The 23,704-nt window shown below is 47.1% G+C and overlaps 1 protein-coding gene across 5 annotated transcripts in view; it reads left to right on the top strand.

The window, feature by feature from the left end:
* The window catches only part of Tbc1d14 (TBC1 domain family member 14), a 93,973-nt gene extending 71,186 nt beyond the window's left edge, over window positions 1–22,787 (top strand). For 3 of the 5 annotated variants that reach the window (XM_032917123.1, XM_032917122.1, XM_032917125.1), the window contains 7 exons: window positions 4,238–4,318; window positions 5,960–6,054; window positions 9,937–10,008; window positions 10,663–10,791; window positions 13,159–13,268; window positions 18,224–18,482; window positions 20,278–22,787. In XM_032917123.1, the coding sequence (XP_032773014.1) occupies window positions 4,238–4,318; window positions 5,960–6,054; window positions 9,937–10,008; window positions 10,663–10,791; window positions 13,159–13,268; window positions 18,224–18,482; window positions 20,278–20,343 (812 nt within the window). In that variant the 3' untranslated portion in view covers window positions 20,344–22,787. Of the gene's footprint in view, window positions 1–4,237; window positions 4,319–5,959; window positions 6,055–9,936; window positions 10,009–10,662; window positions 10,792–13,158; window positions 13,269–18,207; window positions 18,483–20,277 lie in introns of those variants that run through there. The other 2 variants (XM_032917126.1, XM_032917124.1) reach the window with 2 other exon arrangements.
* Window positions 22,788–23,704: the final 917 nt, after the last annotated feature.

Consider the following 23,704-nt stretch of genomic DNA (forward strand, 5'->3'; position numbering starts at 1 on the left):
ATTTTTAAGGATTTCTTTATTTTATGTATATGAGTATATTGTCGCTGTCTTCAGACGCATCAGAAGAGGGCATCAGGTCCCATTACAGATGGTTGTGAGCCACCATGTAGTTGCTGGGAATTGAACTCAGGACCTCTGGGAAAGCAGTCAGTGCTCTTAACCACTGAGCCATCTCTCCAGCCCATAAATTGAATTTTAAAAAGAGTTTGGAGCTGGGGTCCTGAGAGAAGTGTTGCCTTTCTACCATGACTATACATGTGACAGTAAAACTGTGGCTGTGGCGGAGATTCTGTGGGCTCAGACGCAGACATATTTTATTCTGAGGCACTGAGTTCTTCACTTGTGAGGTGGAGCCCTAATGGGCGTGTACTGTTGGGGTAACGTTTTCATACCCTGTGTGGAGGTTGTCTTGGTATTACTCTGGTGTGCTGTTCAGATTCTGGTGTTGTTGTTATCATCCCCCTCTCCCCCCCAGCAAGCGCTCTACCACTGAGCTAAATCCCCAACCCCTGGTGTTGTTATTCTTATGGACCTTCACCGGCCTCAATAGTTTGTAAACATCACATTCCTCGCCTTTTGATTGGCTTAATAAAGCCAATAGCTGAATCAGGAAGGGTGGGAGGAACTTCCAGGCAGAGATAAGGACTCTGGGAGAAAAATTGAGAGGCAGGAAGATTCTCCAGCAGGATGCAGAGGAAGTCTGATGTGCCTGGAGGCGCACTGGCAGGTTCAAGAAAGTCCAGCAATAAACATTCCGTGAGGTAGTCCTGTGTGCATCCTCTGAGAGTGACAAAATGTTTTGACCTAAGCCCTAATTTTGGATTCCGAGCCTCACTTTTCCAGGAAGTCTTAATAGTCTGATTAGGTTAAGATGCAGCAAATTTCTGTTGTTCAGCTTTTAAGAACAAAGCTGGGCTTTCTCAAACTGAACATGTCCTTCTAAATCTGCCAGCCCACCTGGAGCTTGAGGGCAGAGGTCATGCTCTAGACCCCAGCCCTGAGCACTCTGTGTTTCTCTTTAGAGGACAACAATATAAGCTGTGTGTCATAACTGCTGTTTGGCCATGGCACACCGCATAGATTGCATGTATATTAGAGCTGTCATAAGGCCAGCTTATGGGATCATTAGGATGAGCTACACTTAGTAAGATACATGAAGGCAGCCGTGCTTTGCTTTACCCTGCAGAGTAAATGATGAGAAAGGTAACGTGGCAAACACTCAGAGAATGGCAGTGATTGGTTAGCAGTCCTCAGCATATGGGAGCTGGGAATAAACAAGCCAGAGGGAGGTATAGGGTGTGGGGGTGGCGGAGGAGCTGGGACACTAAGAGGTAAACCTAGTGCATGGGGCATGATGCCCTGTAGAGTCATGAGCGTGGCCTGTGGTCCTCTAGTGGCCCAGTCTGCCGGCCTGCAGTAGTTATTTGGAAGCTGAAGTTACCTGATTATTAGCAACTGCCTGAGGAGCAAAGCTGCTGAAAACACGGCTTCTGAATGTGGAAGAGAGTTCAAGACTATTGTGACAATTCTCTGACAGCAGAAATCACTGTTCTCTGAGGGCTCTGCCTGTTCAGAGCACTAGTTTCTACGCCCCTCCCTCAGCAGCGAGATGAGGAATCCTGTGCCATATGTGTGTAGCAAGCTCCCCATGTCCTTATTTGAAGGCAACACTCATCTTAATCCCAGAAGTCATAGGCCTGAAAGTTTAAAATTTTCAATATTGAAATCCTGGAAACAGAAATCCAAAGCAATTCCCATGGAGAAGAGGTAGAAACCCAAGTTCTCTGGAAGATGCAAAGCAGCAGGGTCTAAAATGCCTGGGTTGTTTTTTAAGTGTTTGTCAGCAGTGGTGTTTCTCCAAGCTAATGACATCCAGAAGCTTTTAAGGAACTCGAGCCGCATTTATCTGAAGAGGTCAGCAGTTACTGGTTGGGATTCTTCTAGAAGCTGGCAACATTGTTGCAGGCTGGAGGGTGGTGCTTCTTCTGCAGCTTCTGCTTCTGCAGCTTCTGCTTCTGTGGTTTGTTGAGTGCAGGTGGAGTGGGTGCGGGAAGTATGTCCTGGAGGCCATGCAGCAAGTGTCACAGGGACATTTACCTCTGTGTATGGTGAGTCCTAGAATCTGAGAAGGAGCAGTGACACGCAGAGCCATGGCCTATAGTAGAGAGCAACTTGATGTGCTGTCAGCTTCTGTGGGCCACCTTCGTAGAGCTGTCCCTATTCTACCACTGAAAAATGGTTTCCTGTCCTTTACTCTCTTTTGTCTTTAAGTAACCCAAGTTGTCAATGTTTTGTTTTTGCAGTTGTGCTGTTTTGTGTGTGTGTGCGCGTGCACAGCTTTAAGATTTTGTTAATTTTTGTTTTATGGTTATTGGTGTTTTGCTTGCATGTATGTCTGAGAGCCACATTTGCAGTGTTAGAACCCCTAGAACTGGAGTTACAGATGCTTGTGAGCCACAGTATGGATGCTAAGAATCAAACCTAGGTCCTTTAGAAAGTCAGTCAGTGCTCTTAACTTCTGGGCTATCTCTTCAGCCCCTGTGCTCTGTGCAATGTCTTCATGCCATTTTCAGTGTTCAAAGTAGAAATTGTCTATAAACTTCAGATCACTGTGATTCATTTTACAAATTTCTTGCAGATTTGACCATGTGAAAGTGAGTTACTATGGTGTTGATGATGTGTGAGTTTGTGTGCATGCATGAAAAATCTTCTTAGTCCGTAAAGACATGTCCTTTTGTTTTTCATTCATTAAAATTAATTTATTCATTTTACATCTGATCACAGCCCCCCTCCTGATCCCCCTGTCATATAGCTTCTTCCCCCATCCCCTTCTCCTGTGAAAAGGGGGAGCCCCTGGGTATCACCCCACTCTGGCACATCAAGTCACTGCAGGACTAGGTGAAAAATCTTTCCTATTGAGACCAGACAGGGCAGCTTAGTTAGGGAAACAGGATCCTTGGGCAGGCAACAGAGTCAGGGACAGCCCCCAATCCAGTTATTGGGGGACCCACATGAAGACCAAGCTGCACATCTGTTACATATATGGGTCCAGCCCATGCTTGCTCTTTGGTTGGTGGTTCAGTCTCTGGGAAGCCCCTAAGGGTTCAAATAGTTGACTCTGTTTGTCTTGTGGAGTCTTTTTTTTTCCTTCTTCTTCTTTTTTTCAGAGCTGGGGACCGAACCCAGGGCCTTGCGCTTGCTAGGCAAGCGCTCTACCACTGAGCTAAATCCCCAACCCCGGTCTTGTGGAGGCTTATCCCCTCCGGGTCCCTCAGTCCTTCCCTCAACTGTTACAGAGCTCCGACTAATGTTTGTCTGTGTGTCTCTGCATCTGTTTCCATTGGCTGCTGGGTGGGGCCTCTCAGAGGACATGTATGCTAGGCCCCTGTCTGCAAGCATAGTGGAGTGAGATGTCCTTTTGGACATCTGCATCTGTGAACATTCTTTAAAGTCTCGGCTCTTTGGATGACTGTGTATGCAGGGTAACCCATCTTAGTTTTGATTAAAGATTCAGGTCTCCTGGCCAGTGTTTCACATGGCCACAGTTAGGAAGCCTAGTGCACAGTTATGAACCATAATGATAGCTATTCATATCCTTTGCTTTTCAGCACATTTCTGCCTATATAGGTCATCTGCTTGTGACTTAGGTGTATAATGTCCTCCATCCACTGTGACACTTAAGGTAGCATTGATGCCTGTTTTGTTGCACAAATCAATACATGAAGTATTCCATTGTTTTTGTGTTTCTCAAATCTCTTAAGAAGTAATAGTCTTTTTTTTTTTTTAAGAATCGTATTTTCAGGATTTTAAGTCTTAAGGATTTCAGATTAAAGCTTTTTTTTTTTTAAGATTATGATTCAATCTTGTTAGAATCCAGATGGACTCTGTCCACCCACCCCTTAATACAAAGATGAGACACTGACTGACTGTTCTCTTCAGTCCCCAGGCCATTAGTCTGGATACCGAGGTAAGCAAGAGACTGGTCATCTGAGAGGCAGTGGGCCAGTCACAGAAGGTCAGAGCAAGATATGAATAGGTAGCTGTGTAGCAGAAGAAGGCACCAAGCCCCGTGGCAGTGTGCGTGGCCTTCCTTTGTAAATGGCTCTCTTTCAGGCTAAGCCGGGAGGAATTGTCAGAAGAATGCCTTACTCTATTTAGAGAAAGAGAGAGTTGTGTGTTCTCTTGTGTTGTCGAAGGAACATGTACATGTAAGACTTACCAGAACCTTTTCTTTCAGAGCTCTTTGACATCTGTCTTGCTCGGGCCAAGGAGCGGTGGCGGTCCCTCAGCACTGGAGGCTCAGAAGTGGAGAATGAAGGTACAGCTCTTCCCTCACTGAGTGGGGACTCACGGCAGTACTCCTCACTGGCTAGTGTGGCCTGTGGCAAAGGGACTGTTAAAAAACAAAAATGGGGGCTAGACAGATGACTCAGTGGTTAAGAGCACTGACTACTCTTCCAGAAGTCCTTAGTTCAAATCCCAGCAACCACATGACTCATGTAATGGGATCTGATGCCCTCTTCTGGTGTGTCTGAAGAGAGCAGCAATATACTCACATACATAAAAAACAAAAATGGAAAGGAAATAACTTTTAGAAGAAATAGAACCCCACAGCTCCTGAGAGGGTTTGTGTCTCTTCACAACCAATTGCTTCTAATTAAAGTTGCCCAGTAGCCTGATTCATTGAGTGTTAGCTTCCAGAGGCACCAGTGTGTAGCTGTGAGATTAGGAAAGGTCCACTGACACAGCAATACCTCAGTGGCTAGGCAGTCATGTCGTTATGAATACTTAAACACAAGCTGATCCTATTTTTACTTTATAAATTGACGGGATCGTGTGTGCCTATCATGTACATATTTTGAAGCATGATAAAAATGTAAGTAAATGCCTTTAAATATGTTTTTAAAAATTCAGAATTCTATTTTCAGGATTTTTTACTTTAGGGATTTCAGTATTTAAGATGAAAGTATAAATTTAGGTAATTTATATAAGATAATATGCATTACCTCCCACAGATTGCTCCTTTTTCTATCTCAGCACATATTTTCCTCATTGTTGTTGATGATAAGTAATATCAAATTAGATGCTAGGTCATCATTTTACTACTGACCTGTGTCCCTAACTGAACCCCTTCCTTAGGGTGTTTTAATGGGGAAAGCACTTTACCTCTGTTCCTGTGGCCTATTTCAAGGATACAGTGTATAACTAACTATAGCCATCATGTTGTAGGGATTTCCTATCTGAAAGTTTGTTATCTTTTGACCAGTATCTCCCTGGTTCCTTCCTGCTCCATCCTCCCCTGCCTCTGGTAAACCTGTTCTGTTTTCTGCTACCCAGAGTTCAGCTTTTTTTAGATTGAATGTACAAATGCTGTCACACAGTCCGTGTCTTTCTGGGGTTGGTTTATTCATTTGGCACAGTGCCCCTCAGCTCATCTGCTGTCCATATCTGTCACCTTTTCTTCATCTGTTTACCTGCAGACAGACAGGTAGGCTGATGTGTTTCTTGCTGCCATGCATAGTGCTGAAGCAAACATGACATGCAGTGGTCTTTGCAGAACCCTCCCGCTTCCTTCAGTTGCACACCCAGGAGTGGGATTGCTGGATTGTGCGTAGTTTTGCTTTTAAGGTTTTGAGGCAACACGTAACATTTTTACCAGAGATTGTTTAGGTGGAAGGTCATCTTTGTTATGACTCCCCACTCCTGGGTTCATTGTGTGTGTTTCTCAACTTGTCGATGATAACAAGTACTATCAAATTAGATTTGATTTTTAGACTCGATGTTCCAGCTCATGCTGTGAGGCATTTGGATCCCTGGAGTGAGAGGTTCTGTACTCCCCGTGCACACACTATGATGGTGGACACTGTAGAAAAGGCGTAATTGATTGTACTTGGGAAGAGACTCTCTCTAGGTGTCATGTTATAAAGCCTGGTGCAATGACTTCTGCTTTTTTTGACAGATGCTGGGTTTTCAGCAGCAGACAGAGAGGCCAGTCTGGAGCTTATTAAACTGGACATTTCTAGAACATTTCCTAATCTCTGCATTTTCCAGCAAGTAAGTGGTGGGGTTCGTCACAAGTGTGCCCTGTTTAAGTTTTATGAATACTCAGCCGCATGTATTTGTAGTCGTGTTTGAAAGGTTAGTTAGAGTTTTAGGGGGAATAAGATGGGGGTCAGGGACAATGCGTTTAGATGCTTAAAATGGGTGTAGCTGGTTCTTCCTGGTCGCACTTCTGTGTTAAAAGCTATTGGTTCTTTTTGTAAAGTGCATGCCGAGCCTTGACAGGCACTGCAGAAGGCTTAGGGGTAGTGTGTTGTCAGAGGTCTTGGTGCTCTTCTGTTCGAGGACTGTAGGTAGCTGTGTCCATTTTGTAGGAGCCTCAGTGTGGTTTCAGGATCTGCTGAAAGGAGTGTCAGGAAGTAGTGCCCCATAGCCTTGAGGTAGCCAGGATGGGTGGCTGAGCAGAGGTGGTGGGGTTTCTGAGATGACGAGCCACGGGGTTTGGAAATGGATTCTTGTCTGGGTGTTAGTGCATCAAAAAGGCCTCTCCTCAGTCATTTGGGCACAGATGAGAGGGGTTTGGACTTAGAGTCCTCTTCTCAAGGTCTTGTGTTCTTTGAGCCAGGAGATGTACATCCAGAGGTGTCCTTTGAGGCTTCTCTTGTAAGCTAAGAATGTCACCAGCTCTCCTTCATAATACTTCTCCATCTTTCCCTTCTCTGTTCTCTGCTTTATTAGAGAGCCTAGGCATTGTAGGTCACCACTGCAGCTTCCTTCACCTCTCCTGACTGCCCTGTGTCCTTCCACTCACCTTGCTGATCCTATTGGAATCTCCAGTCATGCATCATGGTTCCCAGTATGTTGACATGCCTCATACACAGAGGCTTACTAGGAAAGGGTGGTGTAACAAACTGGAATGAGTTGGTGAAGTGGCTGCAGAATGAACAGGCTCAGAACAGAGTGTAGGTGGGCTTGGGCTGGACAGCCTTGACAGCACAAGAGAGGCACTGTCCTCTTTTGAGGGCTGGAGAGTCAGGTCATATCCAGGAGGAAGGGAGCAGTCTTGTCTGTGCATACACTAGGTTTAATTACTGTAGTCTGGCAGCGAGTGGGTGCCAGGCAGAACAACAACTGGGGCAGAAGGACAGCCTGGGGCAGAAGTGTGGGGTCGGTTCTGTGGATTGAGTGATTGAGTGTGGAAGACACAGTTGTCCCTGCAGCTTTCCTAGAGGGGTTCCCAGTGGTTGTAAATGCAGCACTGGTGAGGACTGTTCCTCAACTTGAGCAGAGAATGTAGAGGGCAGAGTTCTAGGACTTTGGCTGTGTCTGAGAAGCAGGCAGGGGGCATGACTTGGCCAGGCATCAGAGACTAGACAGCTTCGAGAGTAGCACCATGCTGAGTGCTGTGGGTGCTTCCAGTGATGGGGTTATTGCTGGCTCAGTAATTCTACAGAGCAGGGACCCGGTGTCTAAGTGTGGAGGAGCTTAAGACATTGGGTACCGTCAGCTGCCAGTGACCATAAGCTGTCCCTTGCCTGCCTTGCTCCCCACCTGCATTCTCTCACTGTTTCTTCTGGCCTCTGTGCCTCTGGATTGGATCAGAGGGTAAGATGAGGACCCTCCTGGTACCTGATGGGGCCTTTGTTTTCTCTTGGCTTCCTGTATCCTAATACATTTGGAAATGTTGCACTGAGTCTTCAGGACGCTTGCAGCCGAGGTGATGGAGAAAGTCCAGAATTGTGGCCGAGTGTCTAACCCCTGGGAGTACTGCGCAGTCTTCTTCAGAAGACTCTCTCTGAAGGATTGTCTTTCTCCTCCTAGCTCGCTTCTGTAGGCCTCAGCCCACTTCTTGGTCATCTCCTTGGAGGCCTTCTGTGTCCAGAATGCTTGGGCTGTCCCATCTCAGTGGGGTTCCTGTGGCCCCAGGTCTTGAAGGGGATCAGGCAGCGCTGCTTTACAAGGGTTGACTTGGGTTTGATTGCAGTGAGTTGCCTTCTTGCCAGTAGTTTGGTCTCAGGTAAAACATTTCATTCTCTGCCCCTTCTTCTGTCACGTGTGACTAGGGATGGTCTCCACAGCCTTACGGGGTTGTTCATAGTACTTAACGCACAGAGGGAAGCCATCAGTGATGTACCGACTATTGATTATCCTGGACTGTATTTGAAGCTAAATGACAGCAAGGTCCATCAAAGGCTAAAGACTTTTCACTAGAGACAGCCAGAAATGGAACCATGGGAATCTTCAGGGGGAGCTTGTGGCCTGGTCTCTTGCCTGCCAGAGAGAGGCTTCCTAACCTTTTTCATTAGCAGAGGTAAAACTAGAAATTTGAGACAAAGAAGCAAGTGGGACTCAGAGCAAAGCAGGACAGGCTTCCCTGCATGTTCCTGAAGGTCCTTCTCTGCCGTGGGCCACACCTCAGTGTCATGGAGCCCTAACAGCCTGTAAAGGCTCTGCAGAGGCTGAGGGCCCAGCTTTGCATTCCTGGGGTCTGAGGGAGCTTCTCCTGAAACATGGTCCCCGAGTTATACTTCAGAAGTGTTGAAATGGACAGTCCCTTGGTGCTTACCTGGGAGCCCAGGGTGAGCTCAAAGAAGGGGACATGGAAGTGCCGTGGTCCCTTCTAGGTAGCTTCTTCTTTCTCTCAGGCCTCCTTTAAGTGAGACTTCCTCGGTCAGTGGGCCCGAGGTTTTTAGACTCTTGGGAATAGAGAACAGTAAGTGTGAAGGCTGGGGAGGGAGCCTGAGAGCCTAGCAGAAGGAGCACTCAGGAAAAGGAGCTGGCAGCACTGTGAGGGATGGAATGACAAGGTGGAAAATTCTCTAAGGAAAGATCAGTATAGTTTTTCTCAGTCTCAGATCACATAGAATATCTCTGTAGTCACTCTAGCCCTCAGGTCAGCTCATGGATCTGCCACCATTGTCTCCAGCCCTGGATGTTGCCCTTCCTCCACCTCACTGTATTTTCTTTATTTGGCTCTTTGTGTTTTGAAAGTATGTCTTCTTTGATATAGCTTTTTTATAGGAGAGAATATAATAGTCTGTGCTGGGACTTGTAAATCCTGCACTTAAGGGGCTGAGTGCAGGATTAGTAGGGTTTGCCCATTTTGGGATATACAGTGAGACCCTATCACCAACCAACCAACCAAACCAAACAAAAAATGTGATCATCTGGTTCCTGTCATTCCTTTGTAAGCCACCCAGAGCTACCTGTGGAGTGACTTCCTAGTCGTATGCCAGAAAGCATATTTATTCCTGCATTAACTGAGGCTGTGTGGTAGGTGATTGGAGCTGCAGGTGGGTCCAGCTCGTCCCTTTAGAGTGTCTCTGGCACACTGAAAGCAGTGTGGGGCAGCCCTGAGCTTGTCTCCCTTTTTAATTAAGTGGGGGAAATCAGACAGTTTTGCAACAAATTACAAGAACAAATGAGATCTTAGCAGGCTGTGGGGAGGGTGTTGGGAGAGCGCTTGAAATGAAATGGCATCTACTAGGAGCTAAGACTTAAAACATGCTTTCCAAAGCCGCTGTTCAGAAAGATGCAGAGGAAACAGTGACAGGCAGGAAAGGGAGACAGGAGAGGCCATACTTGTTGTGGGCACAAGGCCACGTGCTCTGAGGAGTCCTGGCCATGCGGCTTACCTCCTGAACTCGGAATGGAGCATGACTTATGACAGGGGCCAAAGGAAGGGCAGTTCACAAGGGTCCTGCGCACAGCCGACCCTTCAGCTTTTGTAGAGCAGCTTCATAGACAGAATTGCAGACTTCTTCATTAACAGCAAGTTACTAGCTCATTTATTAATTGCATAATGCATCTAGAGCTACCAGCAGAGTGCGTGTCCAGCAGGGTGACAGTAGCAGAAGTAGCAGCAGTGTTACCAGACGCTGTTCTGAGACTAACAGTACTTACGCATGTGTTGATCTTATATGTCAATCCTTTTAGGGTGGTCCATATCATGACATGTTGCACAGTATTTTGGGCGCTTATACTTGTTACCGGCCGGATGTGGGTTATGTAAGTGATGTTTTCCAGTTTTTTTTTATGATGTTATCGTCTATAAAAAAAAAAGTCAAAACATTGCCCATCTTTTATATCGAATGTCATTGTGGCTTTTTGAGGACTATGCAAAACCTTGAGATAAATAAGTTGTTTCAGTTTCCTTGGCCAAGTTGGGTTGAAGCAGCTGCTCTGTGGTATGCATCGCATTTTAACTAGATGTGATGCTTACTTTTTGCACGCGATTTACTCCTGACATTAAATAGAAAAAGCTTTACCATTAACCATTTTTCGAAAGTGTGCTGCTGCTATTCCTGTGGTTTAACAGATGTGTATGTGTGCATGGTCTTAAGCCTGCTAAATTCATGTGTGACCACAGCACCACACCCAGTATGGCACATACCAGAGGGCAATATTTCAGATGCCAAAGGCCTATGGTGGGGTTGGCTTATGGTTTTTCATTAGGAGGGGGTAAAGGATAGAGGGGAAGCAGGTGGCTGATGGCCAGAGCTGTGGCTCTGCAGAGGGTGGGTCTGGTTCGACAGGGTTTATTCAGGTGGTGAAAGGGTAGTTGTGTGGGCCTTTTTAGTGGAAAGCTGGTTTCTCATAAATAAAAGCTGCTCTGACCTTTATGGCCACATTAGTTAACATAACCTTTCTCTCCTTCCTCAGGTTCAGGGCATGTCCTTTATAGCTGCAGTGTTGATCTTGAACCTCGATACTGCAGATGCCTTTATTGCTTTTTCTAATCTTTTGAATAAACCCTGTCAAATGGCGTTTTTCCGAGTGGACCATGGCCTTGTGAGTATGCTGTCTATATATCTTAGTACCATGTCTTTACGCAGCAAGAGCTCTCCAACCATTCTGTCTTTTCAAGGCAGGAAATGTATATGCCCTTTCTAATGGGCTGTTCATAATGAGGGGAACACTTGAACTTGTGTGGAAGCACACGGCCATCACCTCTCGCATGGACAGGTTAATGCAATCTGCTAGAGAGAGAGTGTCTGAAACACTGTACTCTTTAAAATGAGGGTGAAGGTGATTTCTGGGCAAGCACATGCTCTTTGGGTTAGGGAGGTGTAACAGCAGTGTTCTCCTTAGCTGTTGAGTGCCAGGGCTGACTACGCTGCTCACTGTCAGAGTGAGCGCGTGCACAGGAAGAAGGAGGTGTGCTCCTGACCGTGCTCCCATATGGGGCAGTGCTTTAGTATGCTGTGCAGATGGCCTTTACCTTTGGTGGCCTTTAAGAACCTCCCACAAATTTCACAGCTGGGCCCTCTGCATAGTCCAGATGTGGGGACAGACTGAGGAAAGAAATGGCTTGTCCAAGACACATCTGGTACGTGGGAGAGCTGAGGTTTGAATCTGTTCCAGGTCCTGAACCCTTTGTTCTCTCTGTGAGAAAACTCACTAATCCATCAGCCTTTAAGTTGGCATTGCTTTGAATTCCTGGCCATTACCACTTGCCTGTCCATACCTCAGTGGTCTGAGGGTGCACGTCAGCTGAGCACTTCTTCCTCAGACATTCCTTGTTCTGAAGCTGCTGCTCACTCTGGCTGTTAGGGGAGGGTCAGCTATGGCCCTTCAGGAGGACCGTTTGGTATTCCACTTCTGTAGCTGAGAGTGGCTTTGGTACAAAATTCTTTTAAGAATTGGTTCTGAGAAAAGTCCTAATTGTGAAGAAAGCATTATGTAAAGAGTTTGTTATTACATGATTATTTATAGTTGTAACTATTAGAAGGGTTTAAAATGGGGTAAGGGGAAATGGGATGTAAGTGAAATCTACCAAGACCCCCCAGCACAGCTTTGTCACACTTAGACAGTATGAAGGACACCTCGTGTGGCAGTCACTCCACGTAATAGTAGGGGATTAATCTCATAACCACTATGACTTATAGACCTTCATGAATTAGTGTTTTTAATCATTGTTTTGTTAAATATTTTGAGGCCATGTCTTACTGTGTAGCCCTGGCTGGCCTCAAACTCCTGGTCCCCTGCCATAGCCTCCCATCTGGGATCGGGATATACCATAGGCCTGGCTTACAGTGTTCCTGTGCTTTAAGTTTTCTTAGCTGAGTAGTTACAGAGATTCCCTTAACAAGCAGATGAAAACTCTCCTCTCCAAGAAAAAGAGCGAAATCTTCAGGAGAGATTCACACCCTTGAATCAATTTGTTTGTTTTGTTTTGGAACAAGGTCTTATCTGATAAGCCAGTTGGCCTTGAATGCGTAAGCCTACTGTCTCAGCCTTCTGACTGTTAGAGCCATGGGTGTGCGCTAACACGCCACACTCTAACTTTCCCATTCGATATACAGTAATGGTACCTGCCTTGGCTAATTTCAGCTTACTCTCCTGAATTAGGAATGGAGAAAGGGCGAAGCAGCATGTAGCGTTGAATGGGACCTTTGCTCAGGGCAGCACTGGCAACCTTTAGGCCAGATGACTGCTGTGGGGTTTCCTGCTCATTGGAGGCTTCTACACACAAGTCTGTAGACGTTGCCTCACATCCCTGCACTCTGCAGTGTATAGTCCTGCCATGAAAATGAGTAAAAGGTCAGGGCTGGGCTCTGCCCCTGCACCTGGTGTGCCATCTGTAGAGCTGCAGGCATGGCTGCTCCCACCCAGCAGGGGCTCTTCTTCCTTCTGTGGGGGGGGCGGGGATTGCTTCCTGCTGTCTCTCCCCACCCTGCTATCTTTCTTACAAAGCTTGTGCGAAGCTGGCCTGTTGTGTCTTTACCCATTGTAGTCAAGGCCTGCATGATTAAGCTGGAGCTGTTGCCCTTCCCTCAGACTCTAGTCTTGCCTCTCCCTCTGGATGGGCCAGGCATAGGCAGCAGGCAGCCTTGCTTTCCCAGCTCTCTCACACAGGCTCCTGCAGCCTTCATAGCGCCACAGGGCATGGTTCAGGTCCCACCTCCCATGTACCTGTGCTTTGCCCCTGTGTGGCAAGTTAAGCACTCGCTCTGGATTTTGGTGTCTCCCCTATAACTTGAAGAAATGAAGGGATTGAACAGAGCTGCTCTGGGAAGCTTAGAGACAGAGATAAACTTATCTGTGTGTTACCTGGGTAACGGTTATTATATTCTAAGTGTGCAAAACTCTTGACTCTTGTGGATTGGAAAATCATGCTGACGACTAGTTTACTAATGTGTTTAAATTGTCTCCTAGATGTTGACTTACTTTGCTGCATTTGAGGTATTCTTTGAAGAAAACTTGCCGAAATTGTTTGCGCATTTCAAGAAAAACAACTTAACTGCAGACATCTACCTAATTGATTGGTAAGACTCAGTTTTTCTGTTTTCCAGAGTTCTTCTCATCCCTGCTTACTTCCTGTTGTCACTGCCAACCTCTTGGAGGACTCATCTGAGTTTCCCTCTCCTGCTTCCCAGTTCCCCTCTGCTTTGAATACCTGTGGTTTATCCTCCAGGCTCTTTGTCACAGTCTGCGATTTCACTGGCCTTCTTGACTCGCTCAGTCTTAGACCTATCTGTTCTTAAAGCACAATCCATTAAATAAATGTCTCTGGGCAGCAAGTCTGTGCCAGACCTTTTACTAGAAGTCCACTATGTAATGTGGGGGTTTGAGGGAGAAGCAGCATGTGGCCCTCATAACTTTGGACACTGTCCAGTTGGAGACACTGAGAGAGAAGGCGGTGGACCTGAACCTAGGCTCATGGAGGTGTGGAGAGCAACATGTGTGACCTCACAATAGTATAGCACTTAGGTTGATGGTGTTGGGGTCCATTGCTAAAGGCTAAGGATAAAGGTGGGGAGTTTGGGAAGCCAGAGCATCTGGGTCAAGGAGGCCAAGCTGTGGGCCATAGGTCATGGTTGACAGTTTGTGCTTGTTATATAAGTCAGCTTGAAGCAGCTTGGGAGGTAGGAGTTCCTGGGTGAGAGCTCAGTTGAAGGAAAGCAGGGGTGGTGGAAATTAGGGAGAAGAGTCATTAGCAGGTTTTAAGAATGTGTTGTGGATTTGCCAGGGGATCGTGGTGTTGATTGTGGTGCTGCTGAGGGATTGCTGGTATCAGCAGCTGAGATCTAAAACACAGAGGGGCTGGACTTTGAGCGTGAGAATTTTGAGGGGCTCTGGGAGATTGAAATAGAAGTTTCCAGAGACCTGTGAGTAGGAGGCTTCAGAATTATCAGCTTAAGCAGTAGATCAGTTAAGTCTTTGGAGAGAAGTAGTTGGGTCACCTTCAAGAGTACCAGGTTGAGGGCAGGTGACAGACCTGGAGACCTGAGTGCTGCAGGAAACAGTTGTCATGTGGTGGAATTACGTGCCTCAGGAACCCTGTGTCCCAGCCAGGCATGACATACTGCATCATGGTCTGCAAGGGCCAGGAAATCTCTAATTGTGCTCCTGCAGAGACCTTGATGATTGGCTGTTCAGGGCATTTCACGGTGACTACTGTCTTGGAAAAGGGGCTCTTTGGGGGCTATCTGAACTGCAACACTAACTCAGAGAGGTAAAATGAACATGTTAGCTACTCTGGACAGAAAGCTGACTTGTTCGAGTTTCTCCTCATTTTTCCTCAGGAGGCAAAAGAACCTCTAGAAGGTAATTCTGAGTGTTGACAAAGCCCAATCCAAACCACCTGATAGAGCAGACCTGCCTATATCCTTGGGAATGAGCGTCAGATATCTGTTGTGTAGCTTCTGCCTTAACCTGGAGATTGTTCTGGGTTTGACTTAATGTCTGAGGGTTTAGTCCTAGAGAGGATGTTAATTTGAACCCCGAGATCAGGGGAAGGCTATGCGCAGATCAGCCCTCCCACTCCATCCAGTTCTGTAGGACCAGGACCAATCTGGCATCAATTCCTGGCCTGTGAGGTTTCTGCTCAGGAGTCTCTGTTCAGAGACTCTTGCGTCTGAGTGTGGTTTGAAGTCTAGCTAAGCAGTTAGATTCCTGGCAGTAAGAGAGAAGAGATGGGGCACCTCCTCCAAGCATCTGAGCTGGGGGAAGGAAGTCTGAAGGGGCGGCCAAGCACTGCCGGTCTGAGCCCTGGGGGAACTCGCAGCCTAGAGCAAGGACAGGAGGGGAGCCCATGGCATTGATAGCCCCTGACCCTGACCTAAGCAGAGTTTGTTACTGAGGCGTCTGCTGGAATCTGCAAAGCACTGAAGGTATAAAGATTTGCAAGGCACAGAGAAATAACTCGATATTAGTAATGATAGGTCACCTCCTTGCCAGCTCTGTACTGTCTCAGAGAGTCATGGCTGCATTGAATGGCAGACAGGGAAGGGATGCATGAGGTACAATGTGAACATTGACAGGAAACACTTGGTTATGACCATGTGAAGACACAGAGAGGAGCAAGCCTTCTACAAGCCAGGTAGGAGGTCTCAGAAGAAGCTGGGCATCCCTGCTTACATCTTAATCCCACAAAGACACCAAATTGTATGGAAATAGATGTCCATATTTCAGCATGAACAAGACAAAGCAAAATGCCTCCAAACAAAACAGCAAGCAAACACCTACCCTTTTCTGACCCTAGTGTCGGAAACAGCCTCCCAAGGAAGTCACTATGTCTGGGACTTGGATGAGGAGAGAGAGAGTGTGGGGGAGGGGGGAGAAAGGGAGAGAGAGGATGAGGGAGAGAGACAAGAGAGAGGGAGAGAGACACACACACAGGTGATATAGTCTAAGCCTCAATCAGATGTATGGTGTAGGCTGGAAGCAGTTTGATGACCTTCACTTTCTGATCCTGGTGGTCTTTTCTTGGCTTAGTGCTTTTTCCACAGACTGTTTGCACAGCTATGTTACTGGCATAGAACTTTCCTTTGAACTGCTAGTCAATTCAAGTATCACTTGAATGTCCAACTTTCATCACATAATGTGTCTCAAACTCAGATTATAAAATGACAGTTTCATTCTTTGGGTAATTTAGCTGGTGACCTAAAGTCTTGGGTTTCTTTTTTGCATCCCCACAACTGCCCAGGTTCATACTTGAAGTATACCAGTTCCCCTGCTCCCTCTCTGCTCCATGCCCAAATTCAAGACAGCAACTGTCTGGACCACTTGTCCAGCCTGCATCTCTAGGAGCTGTCAGTAAGCTGTTCCCTCAGAGTTCCCTCAGGATAAAGTCCAATGCCTGTAGAACAGCCTACCCGCCCTGCCCATCCTGGCCCTGTTCTTACCCAGACAGCCTTTTCTCCAGCACCCTTTCCTTATCCACTGGCACGATCCGTCATCATGCCGGCCTCACACGTGTAGTTGTCATGAACTCCGCCATAGGTATAGGGGAATCCTTGGAGCTCCTCTCCTGGCCCCCAGCTTCCTCTTCAGGGTGCATGGAGGTGTCTCTCCTCTGCAGTGTGTTCTTTCCTGACCAACCATGTAGAGCATTCGCATGCATTCAGCCCTCTGTGCATGCTTAGTGCATAGCGTCCTGACAGTCCCTTCCTATCCTTAAACCCCATCTGTTCGTCTGTCCCTCTGTTCTTGAGTTGTCTGTCTGTCCAGTGCTTGGGATCTTCATCGCCAGTGAGCAGCAACTTGCATACAGCAGGCTTCTAGGAAGTATTTATGACCTAGGACTTTGAGACCTGACACAGGAGGATAGCAAGTTTGAAGCCATCCTGGACTACTTTTTTCTTTTTAAAGAGGCCCAAGGGGATGGAGAGGTGGCTCAGGGATTAAGAGCATGTTCTACTCTTCCAGAGGACCCAGGTTTGATTCCCAGCACCTACATCAGGTGGTTCACAGTCACTTATACCTCCAGCTCCACGGGGACCTGATGCCTCTGGCTTCCACAGGTGCCTGTACTCATGTGCACATACCCACACGTACACATAATTTAAAACAATAAATAAATCTTGGGAGAAAAAACGCTGTCTGACCTGATGTATTTAGAATCAGAAAGGATGGGTACACCTTGCTCTTCAGTGCTGGTCGTATCTCCCTAGAGGAGCTGAGGAAGACCCACATGCACATACACTCTAGGAGTTTTATGCTCCATGAGAAAAAGAAGGGAATCAAGTTTACTTCATGGATTGGGACTATGAGGGGAATCCTTTGTGTTGCTCTCGTTGGCCCCATCAGTCTTTAAGGGGACAGGAGACGGCGTTGCCGTGTGTGGTCTGGAACCTGTGTGTGGGAGGTGTGGTTAGGTTTCTACATTCTGATTGTTAGTTATTCTTATACAGAGTGCTGTTTTATAGCTCGGACTGGCCTGGACTTGCCATCCATCCTTCTGTCTCAGTCCCCTAAGGATGGGAGACTACACATGTGTACTACCAAACAAAGCACGTGTTCTGGATCCACATGGATCCAGCTTAGGCACAGTCCAGGTTAGAAGTGCTTGACCCCAGGACACAGCTGTTACTCTAGCACAGTTGTTAGGGATTTTAGATTGTAATTATCACTTGTATTTGAGTGTAGACAGTGTGGGCCAGAGGTCAGCTCCAGGGGTCATTCCTCAGAAGCCGTTCAACTTGTTTTTGGAGACAGGGTTTCCTATCAGCCTGGAGTTCATCACGTAGACTGCCTAAGCTGGCCAGTAAGCCCCGGGAACTGCCCGCCTTTGCATCTGAGGTTACAGGTGCCTGTCACTGCACCTGGTGCTGGGCATCAAACCAGGTCCTCCCTTCACCACTGAGTCATCTCCACAGCTCCCAATTCTCACATTCTTAAGAGAATACCTTTCATCTGATGGTTTGCATTATTAAAGTATAAGGTCAGTTTTTAGTAATTTACAGTGAGATTTATTGAGAAAGCCAGGCATAGTGGCATTCTCCTGTAATCCCATTACTCAGAGGTTATAACAGGAGTGAATTCTGGTCCAGCCTAGTCTGCTGTGTAACTTGATTCTGTCTCAAAACCCCAAGCAATGATAACAGAAAGAATGATACCTTGTTGTTTTGCTGACTCCTATTAGGAAAATGAGTCGTCTTCTCACTCTTCTTATTTCCTAGCTGACTCCAAGCTCTACTAAGGGTGTCTTAGACACGTGTCCTACTATGGCATGTCTTACTAGACTCAGTATCAGCAAGCACACAGTAGGTGACTGATGGACATCTGCCACAAGTAGGAGTTATCCAGTGTCTGATTTAGAAGCTGTGCGGTGTTTGATAACACATGGATGCTGAAGTGCTGTTTGTGTAAAACGTAAATTGGCATTCTGAGTGAACGCAGGCCAGTGTCCTTCCTTCACAGTTTGTAAAAGATGTAGACTCCAGGTGCTGTGCAATGCCTTACTTGATCCCAAACCTGAAGTTCCATCTCTCCCCAGGATTTTTACCTTGTACAGTAAGTCCCTGCCCTTGGACTTGGCCTGCCGCATCTGGGATGTATTCTGTCGAGATGGAGAGGAATTTCTCTTCCGCACAGCTCTGGGCATCCTGAAGCTTTTTGAGGATATCCTGACCAGGATGGACTTCATCCACAGTGCCCAGTTTCTAACCAGGCTGCCTGAGGACCTGCCAGCAGACGACGTGTTCGCAGCTATCTCTACAGTCCAGATGCAAAGCCGCAACAAGAAATGGGCACAGGTAAGCGAGTCTGTAGCACAGCCATGAGACTGAAGCACTGTGCTGCTCAAAATAGTGCTCAGGCTGGAGGTGCGCAGCCCGCTGCAGAGCTGGCTCTGACAGCCGGAGGGAGGAGTGTGTGTAGGAAGACCCCTCCATTCTGACGTGTCAGCCCTTCTAGTCTGTAGGACTCTGCCAAAACCCTCTGCTCCTCCCTAACTTTTCCCTTTATTATTTTCTGTGTATATGACTGTATGAGGGAGGAGCAGCATACATGCCCCATGAGAGTGTGTAGGTCAGCACACAACTCATGGAAATTGGTTCTCTCCTTCCACTGTGTGAGTCCCAGGGCTGAGCTCAGGTCTTCAGGGTGGCAAGTGCTTTTACCTCTGAGCTGTCTCAACAGCCCAAGGTGTTTCTTAAGGAGGTGAAAATGCTTCAAAGTTGACTTTTGGAAAGGTTTGCACACACCTTTGAAAACCTGAAAACCACTGACTTGCATGCTTTATGTGAGTGAGTTGGCTATGAATTCTGGTTCCACAAAGCAATTAAAAAGGTGTGCACAGTGGGAGCAGGACTGACTGTGCTGTCCACGATCCAGGGACAGAGGAGAGCCTTTCTTTATTAGTAAAGAACAGTGTGAATAGAAACCTGGGGTCCTGGCTCTGAAGTTAGGCTTAGAATTTAAGATGGTGGCAACAGAGCCTGAAGAGAAAGAGTCACTTTGAAAGCTGTGTGGGAGGCCTGTGGGAGGGCTTTTGGAATCTTCACTTATTCTGGTTTTTTGGATCCAGAGAAAGGATCCTCTGAGATGATCCTTTTCTCAGAGGCAGGCCTGCCCTTCCCTGACTACCTGCTCTCACAGCCACAACTGCCTGTCTTCCACGGTCTTTCCAGAGATAGCAGGGCTCATGCCTCACCTCTGTCGGCTGCTGTACATACACAGCGTGCAGAAGGAAGGAGTCAGTCCAGGTTTTGTTTCTTATGTTTTAGGGATTAGGTTAGAACTAGGTCATGGGCTATTTGACGTGAAACAATGTCTCATTAGTGGGTTAGTGGTAGCAGATAATCTGATTGTAGTGGGCACTGGCGAGTTCACGCAGGGATATGCACATTCGGTTTCAGCCCTGTATTAGAGTGTGTGGTAGTGCGAGCTTTTCACAACAAGACACTATGTAGGCTAGGTTGGCAGTTGTGTTCCTTTGAGCATAAAGGGTGCTTTAGTCTGCTATTGCTCCCTTTGTCCAATTTTCTTGAACCTCACTTAATAGGTTTCTGCTTCACTCCCCATCACTTGTGTTGCAAGGTAAGTCCTGTGCTGTTGGGATTCCCAGGGTTTTGAAACTGGACAGCTTTTCGGTGCATTTGACAGAAGTCCAGGACCCTCAGAGGGACACTGACCTTCTGACTCTGGGTCGATAAGATGTTGAGTTGAAGGTGAGGGCAGCCCTGCCTCACAGAGGCTCTGCTTGGCATGCAGTGGGTGGGTAGCAACGGAGCCTTTGACTGTCACTGCTGTTAGGCAGCAGTACAGCGGGATGCTGGGGGAGCAGAGGGGAGCACAGTCACCTCAAGGCTGTCACACCTCTGGCCAACTTCCCAGTGAAAGAGACCAGCTGCATGTGCAACATGGAGAAGATCTTGTTAGTGCCCCAGAGGAAGCCTGGGCCTCAATGCTGTGCTCAGGGGCTAACAGAGAGGCATGTGGGGTTGGGGTGGGGTGTGAGATGACTGCTGCTTTTCCGATGTTTCTATGAGATTCTCGGGTCAGTGTGGCCTGTGGGTCTAACCACAGTTGTCTTCTCTGTGATTCTAGGTGCTGTCTGCACTGCAGAAAGACAGCCGGGAAATGGAGAAAGGAAGCCCATCGCTCAGACACTGAGGCTCAGGGCTAACTCCCACCTGCCACTACAGCAGAGCTCGACATGGACCAGTGTGCTTTCAGACTGAAGCCTGGCATGAACAGGGCTCTTTCCATGTTGGCTTTCTGATGCTCAAGTTGGCCTTACAACAAAACAGAATTACATCCAGGTTTAGCCTTAAGCAGCTCAGTGGACCCATGCACTGTCATTGGTCATGGCTAGCCGCTGCATTTTCTACATGGGTTCAAGAAAGGGCAGGCTGTCTCTGAACCTTAAATCCAGCAACAGTCAATTAAATTGTAATGCTATTATGCCAACTACTGGAAGGTACATTACAATCTTTCTTAGCCAAGATGCATGAGAAATGTTATTAGGAAACCTCAGAGTTGTTATTGGCTCATATGCTTGTGAGAAAGGAATTACTTATTTAGTTACTGAGATAAGCTTTCCAGAGATGAAGGGTGTGTTTTAAATCTCATACCAAGGACAGGGTAAGGAAGACGGGCCCTTGGAGGGCAGTTGCTGGTGAATGCTCACAGGCTCCGAAAATGCACTTGACCTTTGTGCTGACATTGACCCTGTTGCCTTGACACATGAGAGCAAGAAGGCTGAGTTCATATTAGGATCCTACTCTTCAAAGTAGCACTCACTGCATCTTGGGAGCCACAGTGGTTGGAGCAGGGAAGCCACTTGCTGCAGAGGGACAGAGGCCGGCCCTGTAAAGAGAGATGTAGGACGAGACTGCAAACTCTCCTCTTCTTACCCGCTCGCTTCTGGGGAGGCTAGCATGACAGCCTCTGAAAACACCATTGTGTAGGAGTTGGTTTCCTTGCTTAAGCTGAATGTCCCTTTTTGCCTTTGTCACCTGAGTAGTTGGATCCCTTCTAAGTGCCAGTGATTGTCCCCTATCCCCATCTGGCTTTAGAAAATGAGCTTCACACACTGCTGAAAGGACTGGAGTACGGCAGTCTTCCACATTCTCAGTGTCCCGAGCCCTTCCCCATTGCAGCTGATTTCTCTCAGCTCACTGGGGAGGTGGTGGTGGTTCTAGCTTTTCCTTGACTTAAGAACTTTGTACAAGAAATGATTATCCAAATTCACAGAAGTGAACAGTTTCTACATAGAATAGGACAGTCCAGTATCTATGGAAACGGGTTACCTCCTGATCATCCACTGGCATTCTGAACCCTGAGGTACAGGTAGGCCAGTCCTGGCCTAGGGCTGAGGACATATTCTCCAGCCAACACCTGTGTAGTCTGTAGTGCACAGCCCTCTACAGCCATACCTTCTACCCCAGAATTCACCCTCTCCATCGGTGTAGTTTCTGATAGCTGTAGGGGAGCCCTTGACTGACTACAGCATGTGGCAGGGAGGCTTGGGTCAGCCTCATGGCGCTGTGTTTGCATGGGTTCCCTTCATCTGGTGTGCCTGTTGGTGATCATCTAGTGTATCAGCAGGCTGTCATGTTCATGCTATTCACCCCATGCTCCCACTTTTTTCTTGGAGTCTCATTTGTAGTCTGTGACTTCTTCAGGGAGGCCACAGAGCACCCTCCATGTCGCTCTCTGCCTTAGTGTGAAAGGCTGATGTCTGACCTCTTGGAGGAGGATGTCTTCACCAGCCATCCAATGGCCTCCAGATCCAGCCATTCTTGACATCAGATACTGAATGTAGCCCAGGCCCAGCTGGCCACGAGAAGCGCACTACCCAGCCCTGTCTGCTGTCCTTCCTTGCAGATGTACTTAGTTTCCTCCCACTACATGGGCATCTGTTCTCTCAAGATGTATATATTTTCTTACTGTACATAAAGACATTCCTTAAGTCATACAGAAAGTGTTGTGACAAGGGGACTTGGGCACCTTGTTGTGAATGCCATCGTAGAATTCTCTGTGTGTTCACAACCCAGCCCTTAACTTTTTCTTGTTTGACATAAATCTGTGGGCATGCATGAAGTTCTCCAACAAGACTCCATGCCAGCCAAGCACTGACTGCATCTCTAGTCCAAACAAGGTCTTTATAGACTGACTGGGGCTCGTGTGAGCCTAATGTGCCCTCCTTCGAGGCTATACAGTTCCACGTTCCTCTACTTTGAGGGCGTCCCTCATACTCCTGTTGGCAAACTGGAAACTGACCCTACAGAGGTCTGCACCTCCCACCTCAATTGCCATTGACTTTCAGTCCCAAACTTGAGGGTGCTGGGCAGCTGGCACTCTTGGGGGAGCTTTCAGGAGAGGCTTCCTGTCACTTGGGAGCAGTGCTTACTTCGAAGGTACTTCTAACTGCTCAGTTTGTGACTTTTTTAAACAGTTTGCCAATAGAAAACTCCTGATAACACTTGCTACATATCATGTTTTAATTGCTTGTACAGTTAACCTTTAATTTTGTTTAGTAAAGTGTATCAAACTAGGACTTTTTGAATTGTAAATATGTGGTTTTATTAAAATAAAGTCATGTAAAATTGTTACTTATGTTCACTGTGTACTTTGGTTTAGCTGACATTTTTGCTTTGAAGTGTAGCAGAAAGTATTTTAGAATATATACTCAGGGCTTATGAGACACAAAGCAGGGCAGGGGTTTACTCTCCTTAGGGACTCCAGAGTTGACCTTGTCCTCTCCGAGTTGCCGGGCATCCCAGCTGTGCTGCACTTTCTGAACCTGAGCCTTGGCTTCCCCACTGTAAGCCCGTGTGCCCACAAGAGCAGGCAACCACATCTATTTAAGCTGTACTAGCGCTGAGCCAAGGCTCTTCACACTCTGAGCTTTTAATCCACCCGCCGCCCATCCCAGACAGGGTTTCTCTGTGTAGAGATGGCTGTTTTGAACTTACTCTAGACCAAGGCTGGCCTCAAACTCAGAGATGGACAATTCTGCCTCCCAAGTACTGGGATTAAAGATGTGTACCATACTACCTGGCTATGAGGTTTTAAAGCTTCTTGGTTTTGGGTTTGTTTGTTTGTTTTTTTTTGTTTTGTTTTTTTTTTTCCAACTCTGGAGCTATTTAGAGTTTGGAAGCTCTAACTTCTAAACTCTGGGGTGCAGCGGGGTAAGCTCCTTCCTGTAAGCTGCTTAGGAAAATAGCTGTGTGTGTAGTAGGATCCACAGGCTACTTGGAACCAGATAGGACAAATGCTTATGTATGTCACTCTCCTTCCAAACCCCTACTGCTGTCACTTCTGAACCTTCCAAGACTGCTGGGAGATTGCCTAAAGTGTTCCAGCCTCCAGCAGGGACCTACACAGAGCCCGCCTTTAAATCAATGGCTTCATTCTCCAAGCCACTGATCTGTAGGTGATAGACTGTGGGGCTGCTGAGAACTGGCTGACTGGGCCAAGTGTGATACCTGAATTATTATCTCCATGGCAGCCCCATGGAAGAGACTGG

This window comes from Rattus rattus, chromosome 11 (assembly GCF_011064425.1).
Source record: "Rattus rattus isolate New Zealand chromosome 11, Rrattus_CSIRO_v1, whole genome shotgun sequence".
Lineage (NCBI taxonomy): Eukaryota > Metazoa > Chordata > Mammalia > Rodentia > Muridae > Rattus > Rattus rattus.